Genomic DNA, 27,763 nt, shown 5'->3' on the forward strand with positions numbered 1-27,763 from the left:
ACCATCCAAGGTACAAAATGAATGGGAGAGAATTAGGGATGTTAAGGACTAGTAGATCATTCGATTATCTGATAAGCAAATACTTATTGGAGAGTCAGTCGACTAGTCGATTCTCCCCTCCCCTTTGCTGCCTCTATCAGAAAGAGGCATCAAAGGAGGGGAGGAAAGGGGATATTTCAAAGTGGCAGCACCGCACAGCGGAGCCTGGGCCTGGGATCAGCTGGGGATTCCACATCTGATCCCGGGTTCTGGGGAAATGTCGCGTGGAGGCTCTTGTACATTTCAAAGGAGGAATGCAGAAGTGCCTATCGACTAGTCGAGTAGTTGATGGAAATTCCATCGACTACTCATCTGGTCAATTAACCGTTACTTAATATCTTTAGAGAAAATAACACAAAGCAGTCCTAATCATCACATTAAAGCCAGTTAAATTTTCATTTTGTCTCCCCAATATTGTCCATTTTCATGACGTTAAAAGCTATAGTGGTCAGAGGAAAATATATTGAATTGGACTTTAATATGGAAATGGTAGCCCAACAAGGACATGTCTATACTAGGAAATTATTTTGAAATAACTAAATTGGAAATAACTCCTGATTGAAAAAAATTGAATTAGTGTGTCCCCACTATGGGGGAGCATGTAATTTAGTCAGAATTATTTCAAAATAGTACATCCACATTGAATGGAGCCTGCTTCGGACTTAGAGTCCTGGAAACACTCTGGGGAGGGCACCATGAGGGAAGATGCTTCCTGTGGCTGCTTGGTTAGACAAGCTGCAACTCATGCTTTTAAGGGCTCCTCTCTATGGCTGCTTCTCACATACCACTCCTCCACTCCCTCCCATCTTGCGGGGCACAAAAGGAACACAGTGTGTTCTAGTTGCCTCTGTGGATGCCACAACACTTAAAGCATGGAGCCAGAGCTTCTGCAAAAAAGTGCCAGGCTCACAGGCCTCATGCTGCGCCTCATGGTATAGTACTTCCCCAATCTGCTTGTGTGCTTCTCCAGCAGGACAAGGACCAGACCAGACCGCTGGCCCTGCTCACTCAGTTCCTGTCACTCCTGCTGCTGCTCATGCCCTTCAATCCTCTGGACACCATGAAACACTGCTTCTGGCAACAGGAGACCAGTTCGGACTGGTGGGACTATATCGTCTTGCAGCTGTTGGATGACCAGCTGAGGCTGCTGAGTTTCCGTATGTGGAAGGCTCTGCTAGTTGCTCACTTCTGCCCTCAAGCAGCAGGATATCTGATTGAGACCCAGCATTTGCATGCATCACCCTTTGGAGGCTCACCGCACCGGACAGCGACTGCTCGGAGAGGAACCAGTTTGGCATGGTGAAATCAACAATTGAAGCCGTGCTCCTGCGGGTAGCCAAAGCCATCAACCACGTGCTGCTACGAAGGGTCATCGCCGTAGGCAACGTGGAGAGCATCGTGGATGGCTTTGTCACCATGGGCTTCCCCAACTTCAGGGGGGCCATAGACAGCATGCACAACCTCATCCTAGCCCCTGACTACTGTGCCTCGGACTACATAAACAGAAAGGGGTACTTATCCAAGGGGTGCTGCAGGCCCTCGTGAATCATAAGGGACTCTTCACCAACTTTAGTGACAGTTGGTCAGGGAAGGCACATGATGCCTACATCTTCTGGAACTGTTGCCTATTCTGAAAGATGCACGCCAGCACATTTTTGCCCAACTGCATCATCAGAGTCAGGAAGGTGTAATCCTGGGCAACCCAGCCTTCCCTTTGCACCCGTGGCTCATGAAGCCCTACACGGGCAGCCTGGACCCCCCACTAAGGAGCACTTCAGTGCCAGGCTGAGCAAGTGCCTAATGGTGGAGGAGTGTGTATTCAGCCATTTAAAGGGAAGGTTCCAGATTCTCTTCACCCATCTGGACCTTAGCAAGCACAACTTCCCCTTAGTGGTGGTTGCCTGCTGTGTGCTCCATAACCTGTGTGAGAGCAAAGGGGAGAGTTTTCTGCCAGGGTTGGGGCAGAGGCTGAATGGCTGGCTAGGGCATATGAGCAGCCAGACTAGCACCATATGGACAGCACACCAAGGGGGTATGCTCATCAGGGAGAGTTTTGTGCAAGGCCAGCTGTGAGACTCTCCCCTGTTCCTCTCCACAAGGGGCCCCAGCATTTTCTCTGTGTGCCTTTCATTCCCCACCCCTCCATTTGCCTGCCCTCCATTCCTACCTTTCTTCCTCCCCTTCAGAGCAAATAATAAATAATTATTTTGTGAAACAACAGGACTGTTTGTTGGGGGATATACAGCAGGGGAGGGACTGGGGAAAGAATGTGGGAGAGGGGAAGAAGAGAGGAAGAAGAGGCTCAGTGATGGGGTGGAGACTGTCACCTGCCTCCAATTGGTCAGGAGGCTTTGGTTGCCCAGTGACCCCTGGGTGGGCTAGGAGAGGAAGCTATGAGTGGGGCATGGACGTGGCTGGTGGCCCTCTCCATGCATGATGCCATGTGCTTCATCACTGAGGCAAGGGAGAAGCACATGGCCTTTTGCTCGTGCGACAGCTGGTCCTAGGCAGCCTTCCTCCACCCTTGGTCAGCGGCCTGCTCCTGGCGCTCCTCCTCAAGCCTCTGGATGAGAGACTGCAGGCAGGCCATCTACTCATACATGAGGTCCTCCTAGGTTCTCTTCCACTTTCCAGCAGGGGCAAAGATGTCTCAGGGAGCATCACTATACCCATGGCCTGGGGACAAGCAGGCATGAGAAGGTGCCGGCCAGGAACCTGCGGGCAGGAGTGGAGGATGGTGCAGCTTGTCTTCCTACTGTGTCCGGAACAAGACAGGTCTGGCACTGGTGGCATCCCGCAGAGTGAGAACTATCTCTGTCCAATGGAGGAGAGGGGCAGTTTGGAGGAGGCGTGTATGATCAGCAGATGCCACTTGCCCGAGAGAGTGCTACTGGGATCCCCTCCTTTTTCTCCCTTCCATGCATGCAATCAGTATCCTCTGCATCATCGCGCTTGACCAAGAGCGAATGCTGCCTGAGTGTGGGCATGACCCTGTGCTGTGTGTGGCACTGCAGTGTGTTTCCATGACCCTAGCCTCCTTAGTGGTGGCTTGTTGTGGGAAGGTGTTCCACCACGGAGCTCGGAATAAGGCAGGCGTCTCTAGGAACTTTGTGAAAAGGAGCGAGGGGTTCCGTGTGAGAGTGTCATGGGGCTGAGTGCTCCATGTGCACCTATGTGCACAGGCTGCTGTGGTACCCCCAGGCCAAGTAGGCGGATCCCCTCTCAGCCAGTTGCCTGCCCCCACATGTAGATAGGGAAAGTTATAGAACTCACCTGAAGCGCCTTCCCCAGGTTCATCCAAGGCCTGGGAGACATCCTAATGGGGGTGGACAAGTTCCAGAGTTTGGTCACCTGGCTGGCCTCCTCCTCCTCATCTACAACCTTACCCTCCTGGAGGATGATGCCAGGCGTCTCCTGGGTGGACTTCACGATGACAGGTGGGAGGTGACTGGCCCGCCTCCCACGATGACATCCAGCTGCTCTAAGTAGTGATATGTGTGCACTGCCACCCCTGAGCATCCGCTCTGCTCTCTGGCTTTGTGGTAGGCCTTCCGGAGCTCCTTCTCCTTCATCCAAACCTGGTCCAGAGTCATATTGTGGTCTTTGTCAGCCAGGCTGGCAGCAATCCAGCCTTACAAATCCACATTCCTGTCCCTGGTGCAAAGTTCCTGGAGGTTGGTTTCCTCCCCCTAGACCTCTGTTAGATCCAGGATCTGTGCACCAGTCCAGGCCAGAGGTCTTCTGTGTCCTTGGCCAGTGGCAGCTGAGGGTGCAGCAGGAGTGTTGGCAGCCTAAGGAGGCTCTGAGGGAGTGTTGGGGTTACTCATGGTTCCTGGGATGCTGTTTTCTTGCAAGGGGTTGGCAAATTTGGCCATGTGCAAGAAACCCTTCTCTTGTGCATGGAGTTTTAAACTCTGGAGGAGAAGGAGAGCAGTGTAGATGCCTGGTGTGGCCAGAGTGGTTAGAAGTGCAGCTGTCAGAGGTCTCTAGAGGCCAATTATTTCCAATTAGCAGCACTGGCTCATGCACACTAATGCTATTTTGAAATTAGCATTATTCCCCAAGGAAAGCAGGAGTACAAATTTCTAAATAACCAGCCCGTTATTTTGAAATAATGGGCTTAGTAGTCTGTGTGGACACTCTGCTTATTATTTTGAAGTAAGGGGGGGTATGTCTACTTAGGGTTACTATGTCTACTATGTCCTCGTGGAATGAGGAGTACAGCTAGTTCGGATTAGGAAGCCTAATCGAACTAGCTACTCTGTGCCGCGTGTAGCCGCGCGGCACGGGTTTGAACTAGCCGGGATTTAAAAATGGCGGCGCCCGGCTTATGCAAATGAAGCCCGGGAAATTCAAATCCCGGGCTTCATTTGTAAGTGCGGTATGCCTACATTACCCCGCTAGTTCGAACTAGCAGGGTAGTGTAGACATACCCGGGGTTATTTCAAAATAATAAGCAGACCAGGGTCAAAGCATGTCTTTCTCAAGAGTTGCCTACAATAAGAAAATATTTGAGATTGTTTTACCTACCTCCTGGCCATCTGTACAGCTTAATTAGGATTTCTAGGGCTGGCAAGTGTTTGGAGCTGCTCTTATGGAGGTTGGCCCAAAAACATTATAAATTATTTATCCTATGTTATACAATTCATCAGTGCCTTATATGTAATTAATACACAGGATCATCTAAATTCTCAAGCGTTTACTCTCATTGCCAGCCCAAAGAATATCTCTACTGTCAGGGTACTACAATCTAATCTTCACATATGTATTTTCTGGATAATGCATATTGTTTATAACAATATTGTGTATTTTATGTCTGTGTAAAATTTGGGCATTTACAGGAAATAGCAAAACATTTGTTCCTTTTCTCCTCAACTGTCATTTATGGTTTGGTTCATCATAAACAATGTTTTGCTTTTTATACCACTCAGTTGTGTTGAAACCACTGTTATAAGATAGCTCTCTTTTATTAATCCTTCTTACAAACATTTATATAGTTTCTACGTTCATTTTAACTTTATTGTATAATTCCCTATGGGTGTCCAATGAACAAAATTTCACTGAAGTCAATAGATCTGTGACAGTTTACATAAGCAGAAAATTTGGTCCTGTACATTAAATGTTACTTACTTGTATCTAAGGGTATGTCTACACTTGCAGCCTAATTCGAACTAGGGCTGCAAATGTAGGCATTCAGAATTGCAAATCAAGCCCGGGATTTAAATATCCTGCACTTGATTTGCATCTTCCCGGCCGGGTGCCATTTTTGAAATTTACAAGCCTGAAGTAACTGCCCACGTCTACACGTGGCAGTGAAACGGGCGTTCGAAATAAAGCCCTAGTTTGAACTACCTGGTATTCTTCCTGCAATGAGGTTTAACAGGTAGTTCGAACTAGGGCTTTATTTCGAACACCCGTTTCACTGCTGCGTGTAGATGTGGGCAGTTACTTTGGGCTTGTAAATTTCAAAATAAATAAATAAATGGCGCCTGGCTGGGAAGATGCAAATCAAGCATGGTATATTTAAATCCCGGGCTTTATTTGCAATTCCGAATGCCTACATTTGCAGCTCTAGTTCGAATTAGGCTGCAAGTGTAGACATACCCTAAGACCTATGAAGATACCAGGAACCATACAAAGCACAAAGATACAACACAATACATTTCTTGCATAAATCTTTCCGTTCTTGAATCTGGGAATTCTAGAAATACTGTTGGGAAATCTAGCCTCTGCCTGTTACTGATCCAGGCCCACCTTAATATATGAAAAATATTCAGAGAAACTGGGATTTTCTGGGAACTGAGGTCATCAGAACCTTGTAGATGGGGAGGAAAATCTACCATGAAAGTATGCCAGGTTGTAGCTAATACTTGGGAAACCATTCCCCCATGCAGCTAACATCTCCAAATACTGTCTGGTCTCAAATTTCCCATTATGGAGCCATTTAACTGAGAAGCTTGCTGACACTTGACTCCAACTTCATCTGTATGCAGTTAATATTCTAGATTCTTCCCATTTAAGCTTGAGTTCAATACATGGAAGAGAATTGGTGCTGTTGGTATTGGATGATTGTCTCATGACTGGACAAGAGCCTTCTGCCAGCTTTCATAGTTTTGCTGTGGTTAGCTGAGTTATGATGATGTGTTTTCATTCATTCCTCTCAGACTTCACCTAGAATGTCATGATGGACACTTTCTCTAACTCCAAAGGTGTTACCTGTGGAATCATTAAAGGATAATTTCCTTTCCCAACTTTCACTCTTGCATTCTCTCACACACTTTTTTCTCTCTCTCTATAAAGCCTCCAAGACATGTTGAGACAATATGGACTGAAATACCAGCAGTATGCCAATGGCACACAGTTCTCTTTCATCACCCACCCAGCTGATAGCAGCAACTGGTTGAAGAAAAACTGATAGAAGCTGATTACCTCAACAGCTATGGAGATTTTGATGGGGAAAGGAAACAATGAAGAACTCACCCTGTCTTAACAATGAGGGTGTCTGTTCTCAGAACATCAAGAAAGTCCATAATCTTTCTTCTGGCAGCTGAATCACATAAGTAAAAATATCCCTTTCATCTATGGATGGAAAGAGAACACCACCAACTCCTGTCAGAGTTAAACAAAACCTCCATGATACACAGAAATGTGTCCTTCAGAGTTGATTGTTGTAAATCTCTGAATGTCACGACATGACAACTGACTCTCAAAATGTTACCTTTGGTTCAAATGTAGTAGCCTGTCTCTGTCACATCAACCCAGTGCTTTGTCTTCATCATCTTCCAGTTGAATACTGGGTCAAATTTAATGTTTGCTCATTAGAACTTCAAGATTATCTCAAGGTACTTGAGGGATCATCTCACTCTGTGGGATCATGACTTCCAATGGCGTCCATATTCCACTGGGGATGGAAGTGTCCTTGAGAGAGTCATACACAGAAAACCGTACTTTCTCCAGGATTGCCCCACATAACTGGAACTAGCCTGTGAAAAATATCAGGATGAATGTGAATCTCATCACCTTCAGGACAAAGCGTAGAATCTCTTTCTTTGACCACACTTCCCACAATAGTACAATAAAAAAATCCCCAAACCCAGAAAACCTTACATATGAAAAAAAGTAAAGCCAGTCCTGACAAGAGGAACTGTTTAAAAATTTGATAACAAATCATATGCAGAAATGTAAGATATTGCGAGATATGTAATCATATGTCAACCTTAATTAACAGAAATCTTTCAGTGTGAATCCCCATGTTTTTCTTTGCTTCATTGGAACCTATGACTGCCTTGAATCTCAGAGATATTGTGCTAAAATAATTTTTGTAAAAATGATTTACATTTGTTTAATTTTCATTCAAATAAATTTTACTCATAGTTTGAGTTTTACTGACAAAGTGCTTTGTTTCATCCTAACTTTGCAGTAACAACTAATTACTCACTTATAAATGCATTAATCTTTTAATTAAATGTTACTTTTTTGTTTCTGTGCACTGAACTACAACATTACTTTTATTACTGTAGCATTTTCTATGGGTTTATCACCATAGTATCTGAGAATTTCACAGGCATTAATATGTTCAACATAATGTCCCTATGAATTATGTGTTGCTATATTATACGTGGAGAACTGAGGTATGGAGATTAAGATACTTGCCAAAGTCATTCAGAAAGTTTGTGGTAGAGTCAGAAACAAAAGACAGGTTATGTGAGTCCCAGTGTAGTATATTAACCACAAGATCAGTATTGACACAATTTTATATAGAACTTTTTGTCTTTCATGATTGTATTTGCAGTCTGGTTTCAAGCCAAGGTACTGTACTGAGAAAGCAGTAACAGCTGTAGTGGAGGATCTCCTATAGTTCATAAGCAAGGCCAATCTTCCATAATCATCTTGCTTTATCTCTGTGTAGCATTTGTTATCAGTATTCAGTAAAATTCTTGTTCTAGATCTATGATTCTGTTGTTTTAATTTTTAAATCATTAGAAGGCACTTGGTATAATGGTGATGTGAGCCTGTGATGGAGTGCAACTCACTGCTGTGCTGACTCCTGCTGGCTGTCCTGGGGATTAGCTCTGCTAGTCAGTGTGCCTTCTTCTGGTGGTTTCTTTGCCATGACCACCTCTGCTCCTGGATCCATGTTGTGCCAAGGACTGCAGTGTCCTCTTCGGTACACAGCCGTCCATCTGTGTTGCCCTCTGTGCTCCCCTGTTTTGGGGGACAGTATGTATTTCAATGGCCCAGCCACTTCCTCAGCGGGGAGGAGTGACCAGGGTCTGCAGACTACTCCAGGTCCTGGTCCAGCAATTCTATAGATGGCAGACAACTGCTGCGTCCTATCCAACCCATCAGATTGCTTCCCTGGGCCAGTTCCCCAGACCCCTAGCATCTTCTCTGCCCCTACTTCAGGACTTCAGCATGTGAATCTTAGCAGTCAACCAAGAGCTTACTCTCACTCCCCTCTGATTCTGCCTAGCACTTCTCTGTCCAACCCGCTAATTTTTTTTCTCCTCTTTCTGCAAGGCAGCCAGTTCTCCCTTCTTGAGCTTCAGGGAGCAACTGAACCTGCTCTGCCCTGCAGCTCTTCTTATATGGGCCAGCCTGGCCCTGATTGGCTGCTCTTCACAATCTCTTTCTAATTGACTATCTCACTAGGACTCTATTAGCTCCTAACTGGCCACTGTGGGGCAGATGCCTCATCACAAGGCCATATATGTTTCTAGGTAAGTATATCTAATTAGGATCTGGGTAAAATATTGAAGCCAAATTAGCGAAGTATGGACTCAGATCTGCATTTATTTCATTGTGAATCTCCATGGGCTCAGGAGTTTGTGCTAGTGGATTTCAGGCAGGTTTGAATTCTTTAGAAATGTACATATAGCTTAAGTAGGATGGCATGGACTGTGATAACTTTGCATGTGATTATAAAGGTGGATACAAGCTGCTGTAACTAGTAGTAATAAGATTAAATTAAAGAAAAATTAAAAAAAACATCTCCTATGAGGGAATTTGTGGAAATGAAACTCAGTGATGAATTTTGAGTGTCTTAAACATTCTCTGAGCATGGGGTTATATGGAGTTACACTTAGTGGGGAATGAGCTGTCATTCCATTTTCCCAGCTCTTTATAATCACTTGAATTCTCAAGGAAAGGGCCTTGTATGTTAACTCTGGGTTTCCTGGTATAGTAAAAAGTCTGTGCTAAAGATGGTAAAATAGGTTCGATAGAGACAAGCAAACAGGGTTTCCACTGGCTTATCTGTCCCCCAAAAAAACCTTTTAAATGGTGCTCTCTCATGGGAGATGGTCATGGAAAAGATAATACAGCCCAAAGCAATGTTCTGGACTAGTGAGGTGCATATAAGGCTATGAAACAATATCCCAAGAGATGCCTCAACATTTCAGATATTTAAAATAAACTAGACAAATGTCATAGAGAGATTTTCTACATTGGCCAAGAATGGGCTAGATATCCTAATGATTCCCCTCTCTCTGATTTCTAATCCCCAAAATATTTTACAGTATGTCTAAATTAAAGTTTTTAAAAGTCTGAGTAATAGAAATGTAAAGTAGTAATCTTTTATATGAAAACAAAGTCAATCACATGGAAATTCAAAGCTTATACTGACCAGTCTACCATAGAGAAGCTGTGCCAAGAATTTGAGCTAAGGTGTTCAATTTCTTGTCTCTAAGATTTCTTACTATATATTCAATAAATGGACAGAAATAGAACACTCTAGAAAACTGTCAGAACAAAGAAAACATCAGTGAGGTAAATGATTTTGTACAATTTTAATGTTGACTCAATCACTGTATTGTAAAAACAAAGTATATATTGGTTCAAAACTTTTTATGAAGAACTTCTGTCTTTTATTGCTACAGATGTTGATGCATTTTAATTTTTCTCTCTTTCATAGGTATTTGCATATTTTCCAGTGAGAAGACCTTTTGTTTTCCATAAGAAGGCTATTATCCAGCATGTTAATGGGCTTCCAGCTATTAAGATGTAATGATATACCTTGAATATCTAACTATAAATTTGAAAAATCTTGATGAGCAATCTCAAAGGAATACTTAGAATGCCCTCCTAGTAAATTGGCTCATTTTCTTGTAATTTACTAGAAGTGCTGATATGAGAGCAGTTGTAATGTAAAAAGTACATTAATCCCTGGAGTTACATTGTATATATTAAATTATTACTCTCAAAGTATAAAACATACTAAGCCATTTAGCCTTCATTCATACTTGTTACTGAGAATCACTGTAGAAAAATAATTGCCAAGAAATTAGGAATTAAATGTTCAGCATCTTTAAAAACAAGATATTCTGTAATAAAGTCAGTTTGATCTTGCATAACAATTTACCTTTTTCAAAGGGTTGCCAGTGAAAAGAAAGTGTCATTAATGAGGCTTTATCATTAAAGCTCATTTCCTTCAGTTAACAAATTAATATTTTGAGTAATCTGTTCACTTGGCTATCTTTTATGATTGTCATATAGATTAGTTTGCCTGCTGTTCTATCTGCCAAATCCTGAAATCTTTTCTTGAGCAGTATGCTCATTATCTCTGTATAAACAAATGAATTCAATATTTGACCATAGAACTTCTAATAATAAAAATAACTCTGCTGTAGTTATCTTCTAGATATGTACATTTCAGAACACTTGTTTAAAATGTTCTTTGTTTTCCCCTCTGCAGAGTAAGAGAGAAGTGGTGGAACTGCAATTCACTACACTAACTTATATTAACCACCAGTTATTTATGCCACTTGGAGGCTGAAACTCCTGGAAACATGTTGTGTAAGAAATGACAGGGAATTTGCAAAGCGGTTGCCTAGCAAATTGGAGTATGGAGACAATGTTAGATCCCGCTAAAGATGACCTGCCCCTAATGGCCAACACATGCCACATGCTCGTAAAACATTATGTATTGGACTTAGATGTGGATTTTAAAAGCCAAGTTATTGAAGGCACCATAGTTCTCTTTTTTGAGCCTGGGAGCAAATCCAAAAAAGGAGCCAGTGCTTTGGAAGGAACCTGCCTTTCACAGTCAGATGAAACATGCAAAATTAGGGCTTCTGAACCCTGTCACATTCCTGTGACAAATGTAAGTGCCCGCTCATCTAAAACAGGATATAATGATTTTGCTGTCTGTGCTAAAGGTGAAAAAGATACTTCTGATAAAAATGGTAACCATAGCAACGGGGAACAGGCTTCTGGGATTTCTAGTTCAAAGAACTGCTGTGACATAGAGAATCATGGGAGTGAAGATTTTTTACTGGTATTGGACTGCTGTGATTTATCTGTGTTAAAGGTCGAGGAGGTAGATGTTGCTGCTGTGCCAGGTATTGAAAAATTCACAAGGTCTGCTAAGCTAACTGATGCTTCTGAAGAGCTGAGAAATCTTAGGAATCAGATTGTACATGAACTTGTGACATTACCTGCAGATCGTTGGAGAGAACAGCTATACTATTATACCCGCTGCAGCCAGGCACCTGGTTGTGGAGAGCTTCTGTTTTCCACTGGCACTTGGAGCTTGGAGATAAGGAAAGCAGAGATTAAAGCTCCAAGAGAATTTCCTCATGCAATAAGGATATGGTACAAAACAAAACCACAAGGAAGATCAGTTACATGGACCACAGACCAGAGTAGCAGGTATGTAACTGTTCGCTCCACAGCTGTACACGTGTTAATTTTATATAAAGAAGAAGAATTCAGAGTGATGCATTAAAAGGGAGTAACTCTGCAAAGAAAATAAACATTCATTTTCACTGCTTTCTTTTTATCCTTAGTCTGCATTCTACCAGATCACAGTAAAGCAGGTAAACTCAAGGGCAGACAAAATCCTAACAGGATTACATTTCTAAAGCTTGGATCAAATAATTGCTTTTATTTAGTTTGCATATTCAGGATTGGAAGTAGTAGATAATGTTGCATGTCAGGTAAAGGTATATAAATTGTGAGAGGGCAGAAGGGTTAAAGTAGTAGTGGGGGAAGAGAATGTATAAATGACAAATATTTTCACTTTAATATTCTGCATTTTCCCCCTTCCTTGCAAAAGGAACTGAACCTATAAAATAACCATTTGTATTTGTAATAATGAAAAGAATTTCTCACAAGCTAGCTTTTTGTCATTTATTAAAGTTGTGCTAAGTTTATAGTTAGAATATTTTCTAGCTTAGTCTCTCTTAACCAGCTTTTCAAATCTCCTTTATGTGTAATGTAAAATACATTGCTGATCTGAGTGGAGATTATTATTATATTGCATTGTAAATGTATATGATGATGTACAGAGCACTTAAAGTTAGGTTTACAATCACATGAACTGTAATCTTCATTGAATGATATTTAAAATTAGATTTTGATAGTGTATTGAATTCTTTAATGGAGATAGTTGAGAAATAGCAACTTGGTACTTGATGGTACTTGTGCTGTAACATCAAGTTTGAGGGTCAGCGGGAACCAGTAAACCAATGTCACTCCACAAAACAGAGACTGAGTTGTCATTCTATCTCAGTCACTCTAAGGGAAATTGAATCACTTCAATGAAGTCAGAATTTGGCACTCTAAGGGTATGTCTACACTGCACAGCTATTTCGGGGTACTGGAAGTACGCCATGTCTGCACAAGCCGCCCATTATTTCAAACTATTTTTTTAAATAATGGGCACGTTATTTCAGCAACCCAGTAACCCTTGTTCTATGAGGGTTAAGGGATGTCTCAAAATAGCACCTTATTTCAATATTTGAGTGTAGGCGCGCCAAATTTCAAAATAAGCTATTTCAAAATAGATTCGAAATAAGATGCTGTGTAGACACATCCTAATTGTGCTTAAAACAGCTGGACAATTTTAATAATTAACCTCTTCTCAACCTTTAAGGAAAGTGTGTCTTTGCCATATTCGTTACTAAACAGTAGATATTTTTGGTTCTGAAAGAATGTTCATTTAATGTGACTTCTTTATTCAGTGAGATCCTGCATTTTTTACCATTGTACTGAGTGAAGTACCAGGAGAGTGAGTTACTAATAATCATACAAATGTGTCAGTGGCACTTTATCTTTCATTTTAGCTTTTGTAAGTTTCTGGATACCAGCTAGCATTAGACTTTTTACGACTTTTTTTGTTGTTATTCCAGGTTAATGTTTTAAATATTTGTGAAATTTTTATTTATTAAATTACTAAGGGCATGTCTACTATTTCAAAATTAGTAAAATTGACTTTATTCACAAATTAACAAAATCAAAATAGCGTGTCCCTACTATGGGGAAGCACCAAAATTAGTTAGAATTAGTCCAAAATAGAGTGTCCTCATTGAATGGAGCCTGCCACAGACTTAGAGCTCCTGGAAGCAGTCTGGGGAGGGCACCAGGAGATGGATACTTCCTATGGCTGTTTGGTCAGGCAAGCTGTGATGTGTGTTTTCAGGGGCTCCTATCTACGACCATGTCTCATAAGCCACTTCTCCACTACCTCTCCCTTCGCGGGACACAAAAGTGATGTAGTGGGTATGTGCCACTTTGTGTCTGGTTGTCCTTGTGGACGCCACAGCTCTCATAGCATGGAGCCAGAGCTGCTATAAAGCAGTGCCAGGCTCTCGGGCCTCATGCTGTCATTGCACAGTACTTTGAGACTTGCTCACATGTTGCTCCAGCAGGATGAGGACAAGGACCTGCAGGACAAACCCCAGCATGGACTGCAGACCATTCTTACTCAGGTCCTGGCGCTCCTGCTGCTGCGCATGCCCTCAATCCCCTGGACGCTGCAAAATGCCACTTCTGGTGATGGGAGACAAGCTTGTACTGGTGGGATCACATTGACCTACAGGTAGGGAATGATCAGCAATGGCTAAAGAATTTCTGTATGCACAAGACCACCTTTCTGGAACTCCACAAGTGGCTCGCCTCTGCCCTTAGGCGACAGGACACCCATATGCAACCCACAGTCGCCATTCAGAAGTGCATGGCCATCGCCCTCTGGAGGCTCACCACACTGGACATCTACTGCTCCATTGGGAACCAGTTTGATGCATGGAAATGCACAGTTGGGGTCTTGCTCCTGCAGGTAGCCAAGACCATCAACTATATTCTGCTACGAAGGGTTGTCGCTCTGATCAATGTGGACTGCATCATGGATGGCTTTGCCGCCATGGGCTTCTCAACTGTGGGGGCGGAGGGGGGGAAGCATAGACAGCATTCATATCCTCATCCTGGCCCCCGACCACCATGCCTCAGACTTTATCAACAGGAAGTATACTTCTCCATGGTGCTGCAGGCCCTTGTGGATCACAAGGGATGCTTCACCAACATCAGTGTCGGATGGTCAGGAAAGACGCACAATGCCCGCATCTTCTGGAATTCCTACCTGTTCTGAAAGATGCATGCAAGCATTTTTTCCCCCGACCTCACTATCAGGAGTCGGGGCGGTGGACATGCCCATTTTCATCCTGGGCAACACAGTCTACCCTTTGCTCACCTGCCTCATGAAGTCCTACAAGGGCAGCCTGGATCCTAGCAAGGAACAGTTTAATGCCAGGCTGAGAAGCTGCTACATAGTTGTTGAATGTGCATTCTGCTGTTTAAAGGGGATGTTCAGGAGACTCCTCACTTGCCTGGACCTCAGTGAGCGCAACATCACCTTCATGGAAGAGGCCTGCTGTGTGCTTCACAACCTTTACTAAAGCAAGGGGGAGATTTTTCTCCCGGGGCCTGGGGGTGGTGGCTGAGTCTGAACATCTAGTCAAGGAATTTGAGCAGCCGGACACCAGTGCCATATGGAGAGCACATCAAAGAGCTGTGCTCATCAGAGAGGCCTTGAGAGAGAGTTTCATGCAAGGCCAGTTGTGAGACTTTCCTTCTGTGCCTCCACAAAAGGGGCCCCTGCATTCCCTGTGTGTGCCTTTCATTCTTATTCGAGTAGTGTCCCTGTGGGTGATCCACTGAGGTATCGGGCTCGTCCCGGTGCCGCAGTCTGGAGATTTTTGCCTAGCAGTAGCCCCTGGAGGACTGTGCATGCGCGGAAGCCACCTCACGCCATTCGGGCCTTTTCTGCATCGCATGGTCCTTACCACCAGTTCTTCCTAATCGTCCATGATTACAGACAGAGTTGAGACGAGCTCCTACCTCCGCCTGAGGAGAAAATAGAGTTATTCGTATTTAGCTTCTTCTCGTCCCAGTTTAGACCCTACCTTATAGTTATAGTTAGAGTTACAGTTCTAGTTAGTTTAAATTTTTTTTTTGTTATTGTATATAGTTTCCCGCTACTCTGCAGATAGCTTAACCTGTGGACGTCTTTCTTCCAACATGCCTGGCTCTCTGGGTTTTAAGAAATGTGCATCATGTGGAGACGCCATGCCAGCATCTGACGGCCATTCCAGATGCATACGGTGTCTCAGGGGAGGCCACATACCACAGAAGTGTGGTCACTGCTCCAAACTAACTGCCCGGGACAGGGAGATGCGGCTTAAAATGCCGCTTTTCAACAAAGCGCTTCAGCCGCCATCTAAGGAACAGCAGATGGACGCTCCAGCCTGTAAGTCCCATGAGGAAAAGGGCTCTGCTCTGCTTTGGAGTGTAAGTGAGGGAGATGCACCGGGCACTTCAGGCCTGCCACCAAAGCATCCCGCGGGGAAGCCTTCCAAGGCCTGTAGTACTCCCTACCCCTGCGATCTCCTCTGTATCGGAGCTGGTGTCGCACGTGCCGCCCTGCCTTGAGTCGGCTCTGGCGACGACACCACGACACCAGTCGGTACCAAGAGCAGCTCTGAGACCCAGGCCAGCACCGTCAACGGCACCGAGAGCCGAGCCGGCACCGAGGGCTGGGCGGCACCGAGGGCAGCGGAGAGATCCAAGCAGGCACTGAGGGCTGAGGTGGCACTGAGACCATTGAGAGCTGAACCGGTGCCAAGAGCCAAACTGGTGCCAAGAGTGGACACGGCGCCGAGAGTTGAAGCTGCGCCGACAGACTAGTGATAGGAGTTATTTTACTCGGCACCAGAGCCTGTCACTGCATCGCCCGGACCATCACATGTGCACCTGGCGCCTGCATCCCCAGTGCTCAGATCACCATCTATGCACCGGGGAATGTCAGACTTGGGCTCCGTGTTATCCGCACCGGCTAGTCCAACACCCACAGCTCTTCCTCCTCCATCAAAAGCCACCTTACCAACCAAGGCACAGAGGAAGGCTCTCCATGTACACCATCGCTCAGCCCCAATAGGGCTTTTTTCTCCCCTGAGCCTTCTCCTTCACCTCATCGTAGACTAGACAGGCGTGATCATAGGCGCTACAAATCGCCACCTCGGAGCTACTGGAGATCTCTGCGGAGATCCCATACACCTTCATGGTACCATTGTTCATAGCGCTCTCATTCTCCGTCACATTACACAATACGATCGGGGCCTCCGGTGTCTCCGCCTCGCTCACGCTATTCTCATTATGGGGATGCAAGTCCTTACTCTCCACGATGCTCCCCACACCATCACCATAATAGTCGTTATACCTACTACTACCGGGACCGCCCACGCTCCTACAGTGCAGCTTGTTCACCGTCGGTATCACCAGAGCGGCCTCAATCACATTTGCCGCATCTTCCTACTCAGGAAATTCTTCCTCCAGGGGAAGCTCCCCCAACACCCACGAGTGATGCCCCATCAACTTCCACCCAGCACAAGAGGGATGATAATCACTCTCCTGTCTGCGAGGAGCAGCGGATGGATTCCCCTACTGATTAGTTGTCCTCTTCACCGGATGATGCAGTCTTCCCAGGCGACTCTTCTCCAGTGGACGATTACAAACAATTTCAAGAACTGTTTAAAAGAGTGGCCCACTCTCAGAACTTATGCACCTCAGACGTGCCACAAAACCAACACGCACTTCTGAGGAATTTACAGCATTCAAGCAAACCGAAGTTGGCCCTTCCCTTTGATGAAGCCATCTTAGAAATATCTAATGACATATGGCAAATTCCAGCTTCTGTGCCCCCAACAAACAAGCGCACCGATAAGAAGTACTTTGTTGATGCTAAGGATGCAGAATTCCTGTTCACAAATCCTCAACCCAACTCCATTGTTATGGATGCAGCATAACAAAAGTCAAAAACAGCGCACAGCAGGAGCGCAGAGCAGGATAAGGAAGCAAAGCGGCTAGACCTGCTGGGTAGAAAAGTTTACTCTTCAGCCACAGCACTGAACGAAGGGGACTGGTTCGCATCTCTCGACCTCCAGGACACGTATTTCCACGTGACTGTGCACCCAGCCCACAGGAGGTTCCTCCATTTCACACTGGGCGATGATCTTTATCAATACACAGTGCTACTGTTGGGCCTTTCGGCAGCGCCGAGAACGTTTTCCAAAACTCTGGCAGTTGTTGCTGCCTACCTACGACAGGCTGGCATCACAATTTTTCCTTACCTGGATGACTGCCTCTTAAAGGCTCCTACTGCACACGAGGCACTAACGGCAGTCAATATAGCCAGGGACATATTCGAAGATCTAGGCCTCATTGTCAACATACCAAAGTCTTCTCTGACCCTGTCCCAGTCGCTCGAGTTCATTGGAGCGAGACTGGACTCCAACACTGCTACTTGTGTGCCTCCCTCTCGACAGGTTTCAGATTATCCAAGACCTAGGGAATATCCTGCTCACCATCCCCAAGACGACCATACTCATGTGCCTGAAACTCCTGGGGCATATGGCGGTCGCCACCTACATTGTCCCCCATGCACGACTTCATTTAAGGTGCCTTCAGCATTGGGTACTCACAATTTACAAGCCAGGCATTCACAGTACTCACAAACTTGTGGTTCTCCCTGGACACGTGAGAGATTCCCTGGTGTGGTGGCTCAATCCGAGCAACACATTAGCTGGCGTACCATTTCATGCCCAGAGACCATCCGTCCAAATCACTACAGACGCATCCCTCCTTGGGTAGGGTGCTCATATGCGGCATCACCAAGTTCAGGGATTGTGGTTGCATCACGAGTCCCTCCTCCATATAAACCTTCTGGAGTTGCGGACGGTGTTCAATGCCTGCAATCATTTCATGCAAGAGATCTGGGGAGCCACGGTGCAAATTCTCTCCGACAATATCTGCACGGTCTATTATATCAACCGGCAAGGCGGTGCCAGATCCCAATCCCTCTGTGAGGAATCCATTCACCTGTGGAATTGAGCTATCCACCATGGGATTACTTTGAAACCTGGGGATACCCCACCATAGACCTTTTCACTACTCGACGCAACAAGAAATGCTGTCTTTACTGCTCAAGGGGAGGCATAGGGACCACCTCTCAGGGGAATGCTTTCCTTATCGATTGGGGAACGCATGGTCTCCTGTACGCTTTCCCTCCGATCCCGCTTATTCCACGGGTCCTAGAGAAGATAGCCACGGATCGAGCGACAGTTATACTCGTAGCACCCTTCTGGCCCTATCAGACATAGTTGACCCAGCTGATGCGCATGTCGGCATCTCAACCACGGCAATTACCACAGTATCACAACTTGCTGTCACAACAACACAGGTCACTCCTTCACCCGCACATCGATTGATTGCACCTGACGGCTTGGCTCCTGTCTGGCTCCAAGGCCCGGAGTTAGCATGCTCTCAGGCAGTCAAGGAGGTCCTGACACATACTAGGCATCAAGCCACACAGAAATCCTACCTGTATAAGTGGTGTCGCTTTCAGTCTTGGTGTGAGGCAAATAACATTGATCCTCTTTCGGCATCCATTCAACGCATTCTGGATTATATTCTTCGCCTAAAGTCGGGAAACCTGGCAGTGTCTTCACTCCAGGTCCACTTGGCTGCAATTTCTGCCTTCCGTCCACTGTTCTTCAGTCTTTGCTTATCCACTCATCAAAAAGTTTCTGAAGGGCATTGCGAACCTCTACCCTCCACGCAAACTGCTCTCGGAACCTTGGGACCTAGGCCTCGTCCTGGACACCCTCACTCGACCGCCCTTTGAGTCGCTACTAGCGACTTGCGATTTGTGAATTCTCACCATGAAAGTGACTTTTCGGCTCACCATCACTTCCACCCATCGCGTGAGCGAGCTGGCAGCTCTGTCTGCTGATCCTCCTTATACATTATTCATCAAAGGGGGAGTGACGTTATGCAGTCAGCCCGCATTTCTACCAAAGGTTAATTCGCCGTTCCACATCAATGAACCCATCACTCTACTTACCTTCTGCCCGAAACCGCACTCCACTGCAGAGGATACACATCTACACATGCTAGACATCAGATGGGCTCTCACCTTTTACCTGGATAGGACGTGCCCTTTTTGAAAATCACAGTGTCTCTCGCTGTCAGTGGCAGACCATTCCAAGGGCCAACAGCTGTCCTCACATTACATCTCGTCTCACATTGTAGCCTGCATCACTCACTGTTACTCTCTGCGTAACAAACTGTTCTTCTTCGAGGATGTTCCGGCGGGTGCTCCACTGTTGGTGCTGGGCTTGCCCCGGCACCACAGAATGGAGAACTTTCTGGAAGCAGTATTCAGCCAGACCGTGCATGCGCTGTTGTGGCTCGCGGTGTTCGCACTCTTTTCTGTGAGTGCGTGGTCCAGCCCCCACCAGTTCTTCTTGACCTCCTCAGGCTGCAGCGGAAAGGGACTTTGCTCTCTTCAGTCGAGCTCCTTGTTGTGAGACGGTTCTATAGTTGTATCTCTTTACATGTTTACTCGTTTTTACCTCCTTCATTACCCCCATTATCTCTAAAAAAAACAAAAAACTTGCTAGTGGTTTTTTCCCCATCGTTAGCTTTTGCCCGCCCCCTTCTTGTTCGTTCTCAGTGTACATAGTTAACTACTTTTCAAAACAAAAACAAAAAAAAGAGGAAAGAAGAGACAAAAAGAACAAATATCATAATGTTGTCCTCACGAAAAGTGCCATGAGGCAATGCCGGCTTTGGATGGCCATTCCTATTGCATCAGATGTTTAGGAGAACCTCATGTAACCCAGAAGTGCCCTCACTGCACTAAATTAACCTCCCAGGCACGGAGGACAGAGAAAGGTGGCTCAAAATTTTCCTTTTTGATAGGGCCCTACAGCCACAGAGTCCTGCCTCCGCTTCACAGAAGCAGTCTTCAAAGCGGAAAGCTTTGTCCCCGACGGCAGCTTCTACCAAGAAAATGAGACCTTCCCTTACAAGGTCTCTGCCAGCCGTCTCCCATAGCTGCGTCAGCTGGGGGATAAGCCCGGCACATCCAGTGTATCCATTTTGCGCCCCAAAACAACAGCACTGAAAACGAAAGTCACTGGACTCCCGGAGCCGCCCACAGGACCGCAGTCTATGCCAGCTCCGCAGGCACTGAATCCTCCAGCACCGAAACCCCATACGGCGCCAAGAGTGGCCTCGGCACCGACTGCATTGGGTGGGCGGTGAGGAGGCGGCACCAAAGTCTACGGCCCCGAGCATGCCACCCATGCAGCCCACACCATCAACAACAGCACCAGGCAAACCAGCGCTGAATATAACGGCATCGCACGCGGCACCGATCACAGCGGCACCATTCCAGTCTGGTATTGGCACCGAGCACCCAGGCCCCATAACGCCACTGCACCGCAGTCACTCTCGATCCCTCATCTTCTCGCCGGCACCGTCTCCATCCCTGCTGGAACCGAGTTCTCCAGACTACCACAGAAGCCCTCCTGTATCCTATTGTACACAAAGGTTACCATCGCCGTTACTGTCTCCATTTCCTGACCATGGCAGGTACCATTATAAGGACCGTTCTCCTTCTCCTGCGCCCTCTAGAGATTCTTACAATCACTCTCGCTCTCCTTGCTCCCCACGCCTTCACTATTGGCACCACCCTAGACAGTATTATCCTGAGAGATGTTCACCGCTAGAGAAACTGTACCACCGAGATGAACCCTATTCACGAGATTCTCGCAGCAGGTATTCATACCACTATAGATCTCATTCTCTTCCTCGGTCTGCTTACGACTACGGTTCGTCCAGGCATTTGACAACTCCTGCTCCTCTCACTCCTCCTGACAGAGCTAAACTACCTCCTCAACTTATATCTGAATCTAATCATACACCTCCTGAAAACCAGCCATCAGAGGTGTCTCCAGCTGAGTCTTCCCTGCCAGATGAAGCAGTCATCCCAGGTAAAGTCTCCCTGCCAGACGATCTTCGCCAGTTCCAGGAACTCTTCAAGCGAGTTGCAGTTAACGTAGGAGATACTGTTAGAAGAGGTCAAGGAAAAACAACATAGGCTGTTCAAAAACCTGCAACCACAGCATAGGGCGAGGATGGCTATTTCTTTGGACAAAGCCATCTTGGAGGTTGCCGAAGAGATCTGGCATACTCTGGCATCTGCTCTTCCGACCAATAAGAAGGCCGACAGGAAATATTTCATTCCACTGAAGGGGATGGAATTCCTCTTTACCCATCCTCAACCCAACTCCTTGTTGGTGGATGCGGTCCAACATAGGTCTAAGGCCCCTCATTTTAAACAGCTTGGCGTGGACAGAGAGATGAAGAAGCTGGACCTTTTCAGCAAAAAGGTTTACACTTCTGCAACTCTGTTGCTCAGAATTGCGAATTACACAGCCCATCTCTCCAAACACATTTTCGATACCTTTTCACAACTAACCCTGCTGATGGACCATCTACCGGATTCGAAGAAACCCATACTGAAGTCTGTGATTCAGGAGGGTTATACATCGGGCAGAACGTCCCTTAATATGGCTATGGACGTGGCAGACACGGCGGCTCAATCTACGGCCACGGCTGTAGTAATGCAAAGAGCCTCCTATCTCCAAGCGGCCGCAGTTCCCAAGGAGCTACAAACTAAAGTTGAGGACCTGCCCTTTGATAGGGACAACCTATTTGCAGAAAAAACTGACACGGTCTTGCACTCTTCTAAGGACTCATGTACAACCTTGTGTACACTAGGAATGTACACTCCTCCTTTTAGAAAATGTCACTATACTCCATATCAGCAGAGATATGATTACCCCTATGCTCATCATCAGTGGCAACAACAATAACAGCAGCCACAGAGGACCTTTGATTCTCAGCACCCACGCCAGAGGCCCCAGAGGCAGCGGAATGGTAGTAACCACACCCAGACTGCACCCAGTGCCAAGCAACAAGTTTGATGCATGGGTAGAGGGCACGCAACCAGTCCAGTGCAGCTACAAGACACAACCCATCTATGTCTTCGATCATCACCTGAAACCCTTCTTCCAACAATGGGCCAAGATTACAGCAGACAGATGGGTCTTAGAAATTATTCAGACAGAATACACCATCCCTCTCAAATCCACCCGCCACACTCCTCCTACCTTGTCCCTTTTCAGGGACCCCTCACATGAGGTCCTCCTATGTCAAGAGGTCAATCATCTCCTCTCTCTAGGGGCCATAGAGCCGGTTCCCTACAATTTCAGGAACAGGGGGTTCTACTCCCATTATTTTCTAACTCAGAAAAAATCGGGAGGCTGGCGACCAATACTGGACCTGCGTTGTTTGAACAGATTTCTACGAAAACAAAGATTCAGAATGATCACACTAGCTGCCATTATTCCCGTGCTAGAACGCGATGACTGGTTTGCGGCCCTCGACCTTCAGGACACTTACTTTCATGTTTCCATCCACCCAGCCCACAGAAGGTTTCTCCAATTCGTTCTGGGCACAGACCATTACCAGTACAAATTTCTCCCCTTCGGCCTCTCTTTGGCTCCCTGGGTGTTTTCGAAAGTTTTGGCGGTGGTCACAGCCCACCTCCGAACACAAGGTGTGATTATCTTTCCATACCTCGACAATTGTCTCCTCAAGGCCCGCACTGCTCCTGAATTACTCAGTATGATTCGGGTCACCAAACCGGTCTTCCAGGCCTTAGGACACCTCATAAACGAGCAAAAGACTATTTTGCTCCCGACACAGGACCTAGAGTTCATAGGAGCCCACCTAGACTCAACTACAGCCAGGGTTTATCTGCCTCTACAGAGATTCCACGCCATTCAAGGCCTCATACAGATCATCAGAAGCAGCCCTATGATTCAAGTCATTATTTGCCTAAGACTCATGGGCCATATGGCCACCACAACCTATGTGGTGCACTACGCCAGACTACACTTCCATGCCCTACTGGCTCACACAGGTATACAGTCACATCAGGCACGACCTTCACAGGTCAGTCTCCCTACCTCAAGCCGTCCTCTAGTCCCTTAGTTGGTGGACAGCTCACGACAATCTTCTTTTAGGGGTGCCTTTTCAACAGCAACGGCCTCAATTCCACATCACAACAGATGCTTCCCTGCTAGGCTGAGGAGCTCACATGGGCACAATCTCAGCACTGGGTCAATGGTCCCCTTCGGAAACGCGTCTTCATATAAACCTTTTAGAACTGCGTGCGATATTCAATGCCTGCAAGTCCTTCCGTGAGATAATACAGAACACCACAGTCAAGATCCTCACAGACAATGTTACAGCCATGTACTACATAAACCATCAGGGCGGAGCTCATTCTCGCTCCCTGTGTACAGAATCTATCTGACTTTGGAATTGGTGCATTCTCCACAGCGTAACACCTACAGCATCTTACTTACCTGGGGCCACAAACATCACTGCCAAATTCCTGAGCAGGCATTTCGACACCAAGCACGAGTGGGAAATTCATGACGGGATCCTTCACACAATATTCCAACATTGGGGGACTCCTGAAGTGGACCTTTTCGCCAATTACCACAACAAGAAATGTTCCACCTACTCCTCCAGGGCGGGCATTGGGCCGGGATCCTTAGGCAATGCCTTTCTCCTCAATTGGAAAGGACCTCTCCTATATGCCTTTCCTCCAGTACCACTCATCCCAAAGGTGCTGCAGAAGGTGAGGTCAGACCGAGCCAAGATCATATTGATAGCCCCAGCCTGGGCTCGTCAACATTGGTTCCCCTTCCTTCACCGAATGTCACTACACATGCTGATTCACCTTCCAGCTCTTCCGGATCTCCACACTCAGAACCAGGGCCAGCTGCGTCATCCCCAGATCCACACCTTGAACCTCACTGTGTGGTTCATAGTTGGCTAAATCCAGCTGAATCCTTGTGCTTGGCTTCAGTCAAACAAATTGACTGTAGATGACAGACAACAGTAGATGACAGACAACAAGAAAGACTTACCTGTACAAGTAGCATAGGTTTGCCTCCTCGTGTGTCACAAAGCAACAGCTTCCAGAGGCGGTCACTCTCTCTCTCTCATCTTGGATTACTTCCTACACCTGAAAGATACAAGACTATTGTTATCATCTCTCAGAGTACACTTGGCCGCAATATCGGCATTCCAGCTACCACTCAAGAGAACATCTATTTTCGCTCACCCTATCTCGAAAAGGTTTCTCAAGAGCCTCGCAAATATGAGCCCACCCCGAAATCTGACCCTGCCTGTTTGGAACTTGGACACAGTTCTTGAGGCCCTGATGGGCCCACCATTTGAACCTCTAGCTTCTACACCGCTACAATTCTTAACTATGAAAACAGTATTTCTCCTCGCTATAACATCGGCACATAGGGTGGGAGAGATCTCAGCCCTAATGGCGACACCACCATATACTGTCTTTTACAAGGACGGAGTGATCCTGAGACTCCACCCGAAATTCATCCCCAAGATAGCATCAACCTTCCATGTCAACGAACCAGTCATCCTGCCAGTATTCTACCCAAAGCTACATTCTTCTGTAAGAGAAGTGGCCCTGCATAGACTCGACGCTCGTAGAGCCCTAGCCTTCTACATTGACTGGACTAAACCCTTCAGACAGGCTGATCATCTGATTGTGTCTCTCACCGACTGGTCTAAGAGACAATCACTATCTGCTCAATGTATTTCAAAACTCATAACAAATTGTATAAAGCAGTCTTATGCAGCAAAGCATATCCCACTTCCTGTTCCACCTTGGGCCCATTCTACCAGGGCCATGGTGGTGTTCACGGCTTTTCTTAAAGGGGTCCCTTTGAGAGACATATGTAGAGCGGCCACATGGTCCTCACACCAGACTTTTGCGAAGCACTACACCTTACTCCAGGGTGTGCAATCTGAGGGGGCACTCGTGACAGCGGTGCTCTCCATGGTGGAAAAATAGGGACTCCTCTTATCCCTCCTTTCATTGTGGCGACTATTGCTACTCAGTCACCAACAGTGGAGCAGCTGTGGGGACATCTTCAAAGAAGAAAGTGAAGTTACTCACCTCGGTGAGATAACTGTTGTTCTTCGAGATGGTGTTCCCGTGTGTGCTCCACTAACCACCCTCCTCTCTGCTTCGGAGTCCGCTTTCTATTCTCTCTTTCAGACTTCAAGGCGGCTTTGAGGAACTGGCAGGGGCTGGACTGCACAATCACAGAAAAGAGTGCCAACACCGTAAGCCACAATGGCGCATGCGCAGTCCGGCCGAATACTGCTTCCAGAAAGTTCTCCGTTCTGCGATGCTGGGGCAAGCCCAGCACCAACAGTGGAGCACCCATGGGGATACCATCTCAAAAAATGACAGTTATCTCACTGAGGTGAGTAACTTTGCTTTACCTTGCAGACCAAGAGCCCATTCCGCCAGAAGCATGGCTACCTCTATGGCCTTTCTTAGGGTCGTACCACTTCGCGACATATGCCGTGCTGCTACCTTGTCCTCTACATCGATCTTCGCCAGACACTACACCCTTGAGCGCATCCTAACTACAGATATAGCAGTGGCCCACGCAGTGCTCTTCTCGGAGCAGAAGCATAAAGCCAAAGCACAAAATGAACTCTGGTTTACTGCTTCATACTCACTTTCAGTGAAGCACCCACGGGGACACTACTTGAAGAAGAAGAAAGAATTACTCACCTGTGCAGTAACATCTGTTCTTCAAGATGTGTGTCCCCATGGGTGCTCCATGACCCATCCTCCTCCCTGCTTCGAAACTGTTGTTCTCTGTGTTTTTTTCAGATGTTCCGGCTAAGAGGAACTGGCAGGATGGACAACGTAATGCAGAAAAGGCACGAACAGCACGAGGTGGCCTCTGCGCATGCGCTGTCCTCCAGAGGCTACTGCTAGGCAAAAATCTCTGGACTGTGGCGCCGGGATGAGCTCATCATTTTCAGTGGAGCACCCACGGGGACACACATCTTGAAGAACAGATGTTACTGCACAGGCGAGTAACTCTTTCTTCCTCACCCCTCCGTTCTCCTGGCCTCCCTTCCCCCTGCCCCTGCCCCTGCCCAGCAAACAATAAAGATATCTTTGTTGCAAAAAACAGGACTCTTTATTGGGCGGACATAAAACAGGGAATCATAGAATCATAGAATAATAGGACTGGAAGGGACCTCGAGAGGTCATCGAGTCCAGCCCCCCACCCTCAAGGCAGGACCAAGCTCCGTCTACACCATCCCTGACAGATGTCTATCTAACCTGTTCTTAAATATCTCCAGAGAGGGAGATTCCACCACCTCCCTTGGCAATTTATTCCAATATTCGACAACCCTGACAGTTAGAAATTTTTTCCTAATGTCCAATCTAAACCTCCCCTGCTGCACTTTAAGCCCATTACTCCTTGTCCTGTCCTCAGTAACCAAGAGGAACAAATTTTCTCCTTCCTCCTTGTGACACCCTTTTAGATATTTGAAAACCGCTATCATGTCCCCCCTTAATCTTCTTTTTTCCAAACTAAACAAGCCCAGTTCATGAAGCCTGGCTTCATAGGTCATGTTCTCTAAACCTTTAATCATTCTTGTCGCTCTTCTCTGTACCCTTTCCAATTTCTCCACATCTTTCTTGAAATGTGGCGCCCAGAACTGGACACAGTACTCCAGCTGAGGCCTAACTAGTGCAGAGTAGAGCAGCAGAATGACTTCATGAGTTTTGCTTACAACACACCTGTTGATACAACCTAGAATCATATTTGCTTTTTTTGCCACAGCATCACACTGTTGACTCATATTCAACTTGTGGTCCACTATGACCCCTAGATCCCTTTCCGCCATGCTCCTTCCTAGACAGTCGCTTCCCATCTTGTATGTATGGAACTGATTGTTCCTTCCTAAGTGGAGCACTTTGCATTTCTCTTTATTAAACTTCATCCTGTTTACCTCTGACCATTTCTCTAACTTGCTAAGGTCATTTTGAATTATGTCCCTATCCTCCAAAGAAGTTGCAACCCCACCCAGTTTGGTATCATCTGCAAACTTAATAAGCGTACTCTCTATCCCAATATCTACATCATTGATGAAGATATTGAACAGTACGGGTCCCAAAACAGACCCTTACGGAACTCCACTTGTTATCCCTTTCCAGCAGGATTTAGCACCGTTAACAACAACTCTCTGACTACGGTTATCCAGCCAATTATGCACCCACTTTATCGTGGCCCTATCTAAGTTATATTTGCCTTGTTTATCAATAAGAATATCATGCGAAGGGACTGGGTAAAGAACCAGTGCAGGCCGGAGCTCTCTTGCATTCCTGGGCAATGGCAGCCATGGGAGCTGCAGGTTATCTGGCAATCGTGAGAGGGTCTGAGGTAGCATTGGGGTTGGTCTTGCCTGCCTCCGATGGTGGTGTTGTGCACAGGGTTTTCAAAGCTAGCCACATGTAAGCAGCCCTTCTCCTGCTCCTGAGAATTTAAGCTCCATAGAAGGAGGGGAGCGGGAGCAGTGGAGATGCCAGATGTGGCCAGACCAGTCAGAGCTGCAGCTGCGAGAGGCCTTCAGAGGCCAATTATTTTGAAATAGCAGCACCAGGGTGTCCACACTAACA

The 27,763-nt window shown here is 46.4% G+C and overlaps 1 protein-coding gene across 8 annotated transcripts in view; it reads left to right on the top strand.

Moving 5' to 3' along the window:
- The window catches only part of AOPEP (aminopeptidase O (putative)), a 354,788-nt gene that overhangs the window by 54,164 nt on the left and 272,861 nt on the right, over positions 1 to 27,763 (top strand). For 7 of the 8 annotated variants that reach the window (XR_012904729.2, XM_089779257.1, XM_089779254.1 and 4 more), the window contains 2 exons: positions 9,953 to 10,041; positions 10,733 to 11,688. Coding sequence is in view for 7 of the 8 variants with exons in the window: in XM_089779257.1 (XP_089635383.1) it covers positions 10,841 to 11,688 (848 nt within the window). In the remaining variant the exon portion in view is untranslated. The remainder of the gene's footprint in view (positions 1 to 9,952; positions 10,042 to 10,732; positions 11,689 to 27,763) is intronic. The other variant, XM_089779255.1, reaches the window with a different exon arrangement.

This window comes from Pelodiscus sinensis, chromosome 6 (assembly GCF_052426305.1).
Source record: "Pelodiscus sinensis isolate ZL-2025 chromosome 6, ASM5242630v1, whole genome shotgun sequence".
In the NCBI taxonomy this organism is placed as follows: Eukaryota; Metazoa; Chordata; order Testudines; family Trionychidae; genus Pelodiscus; species Pelodiscus sinensis.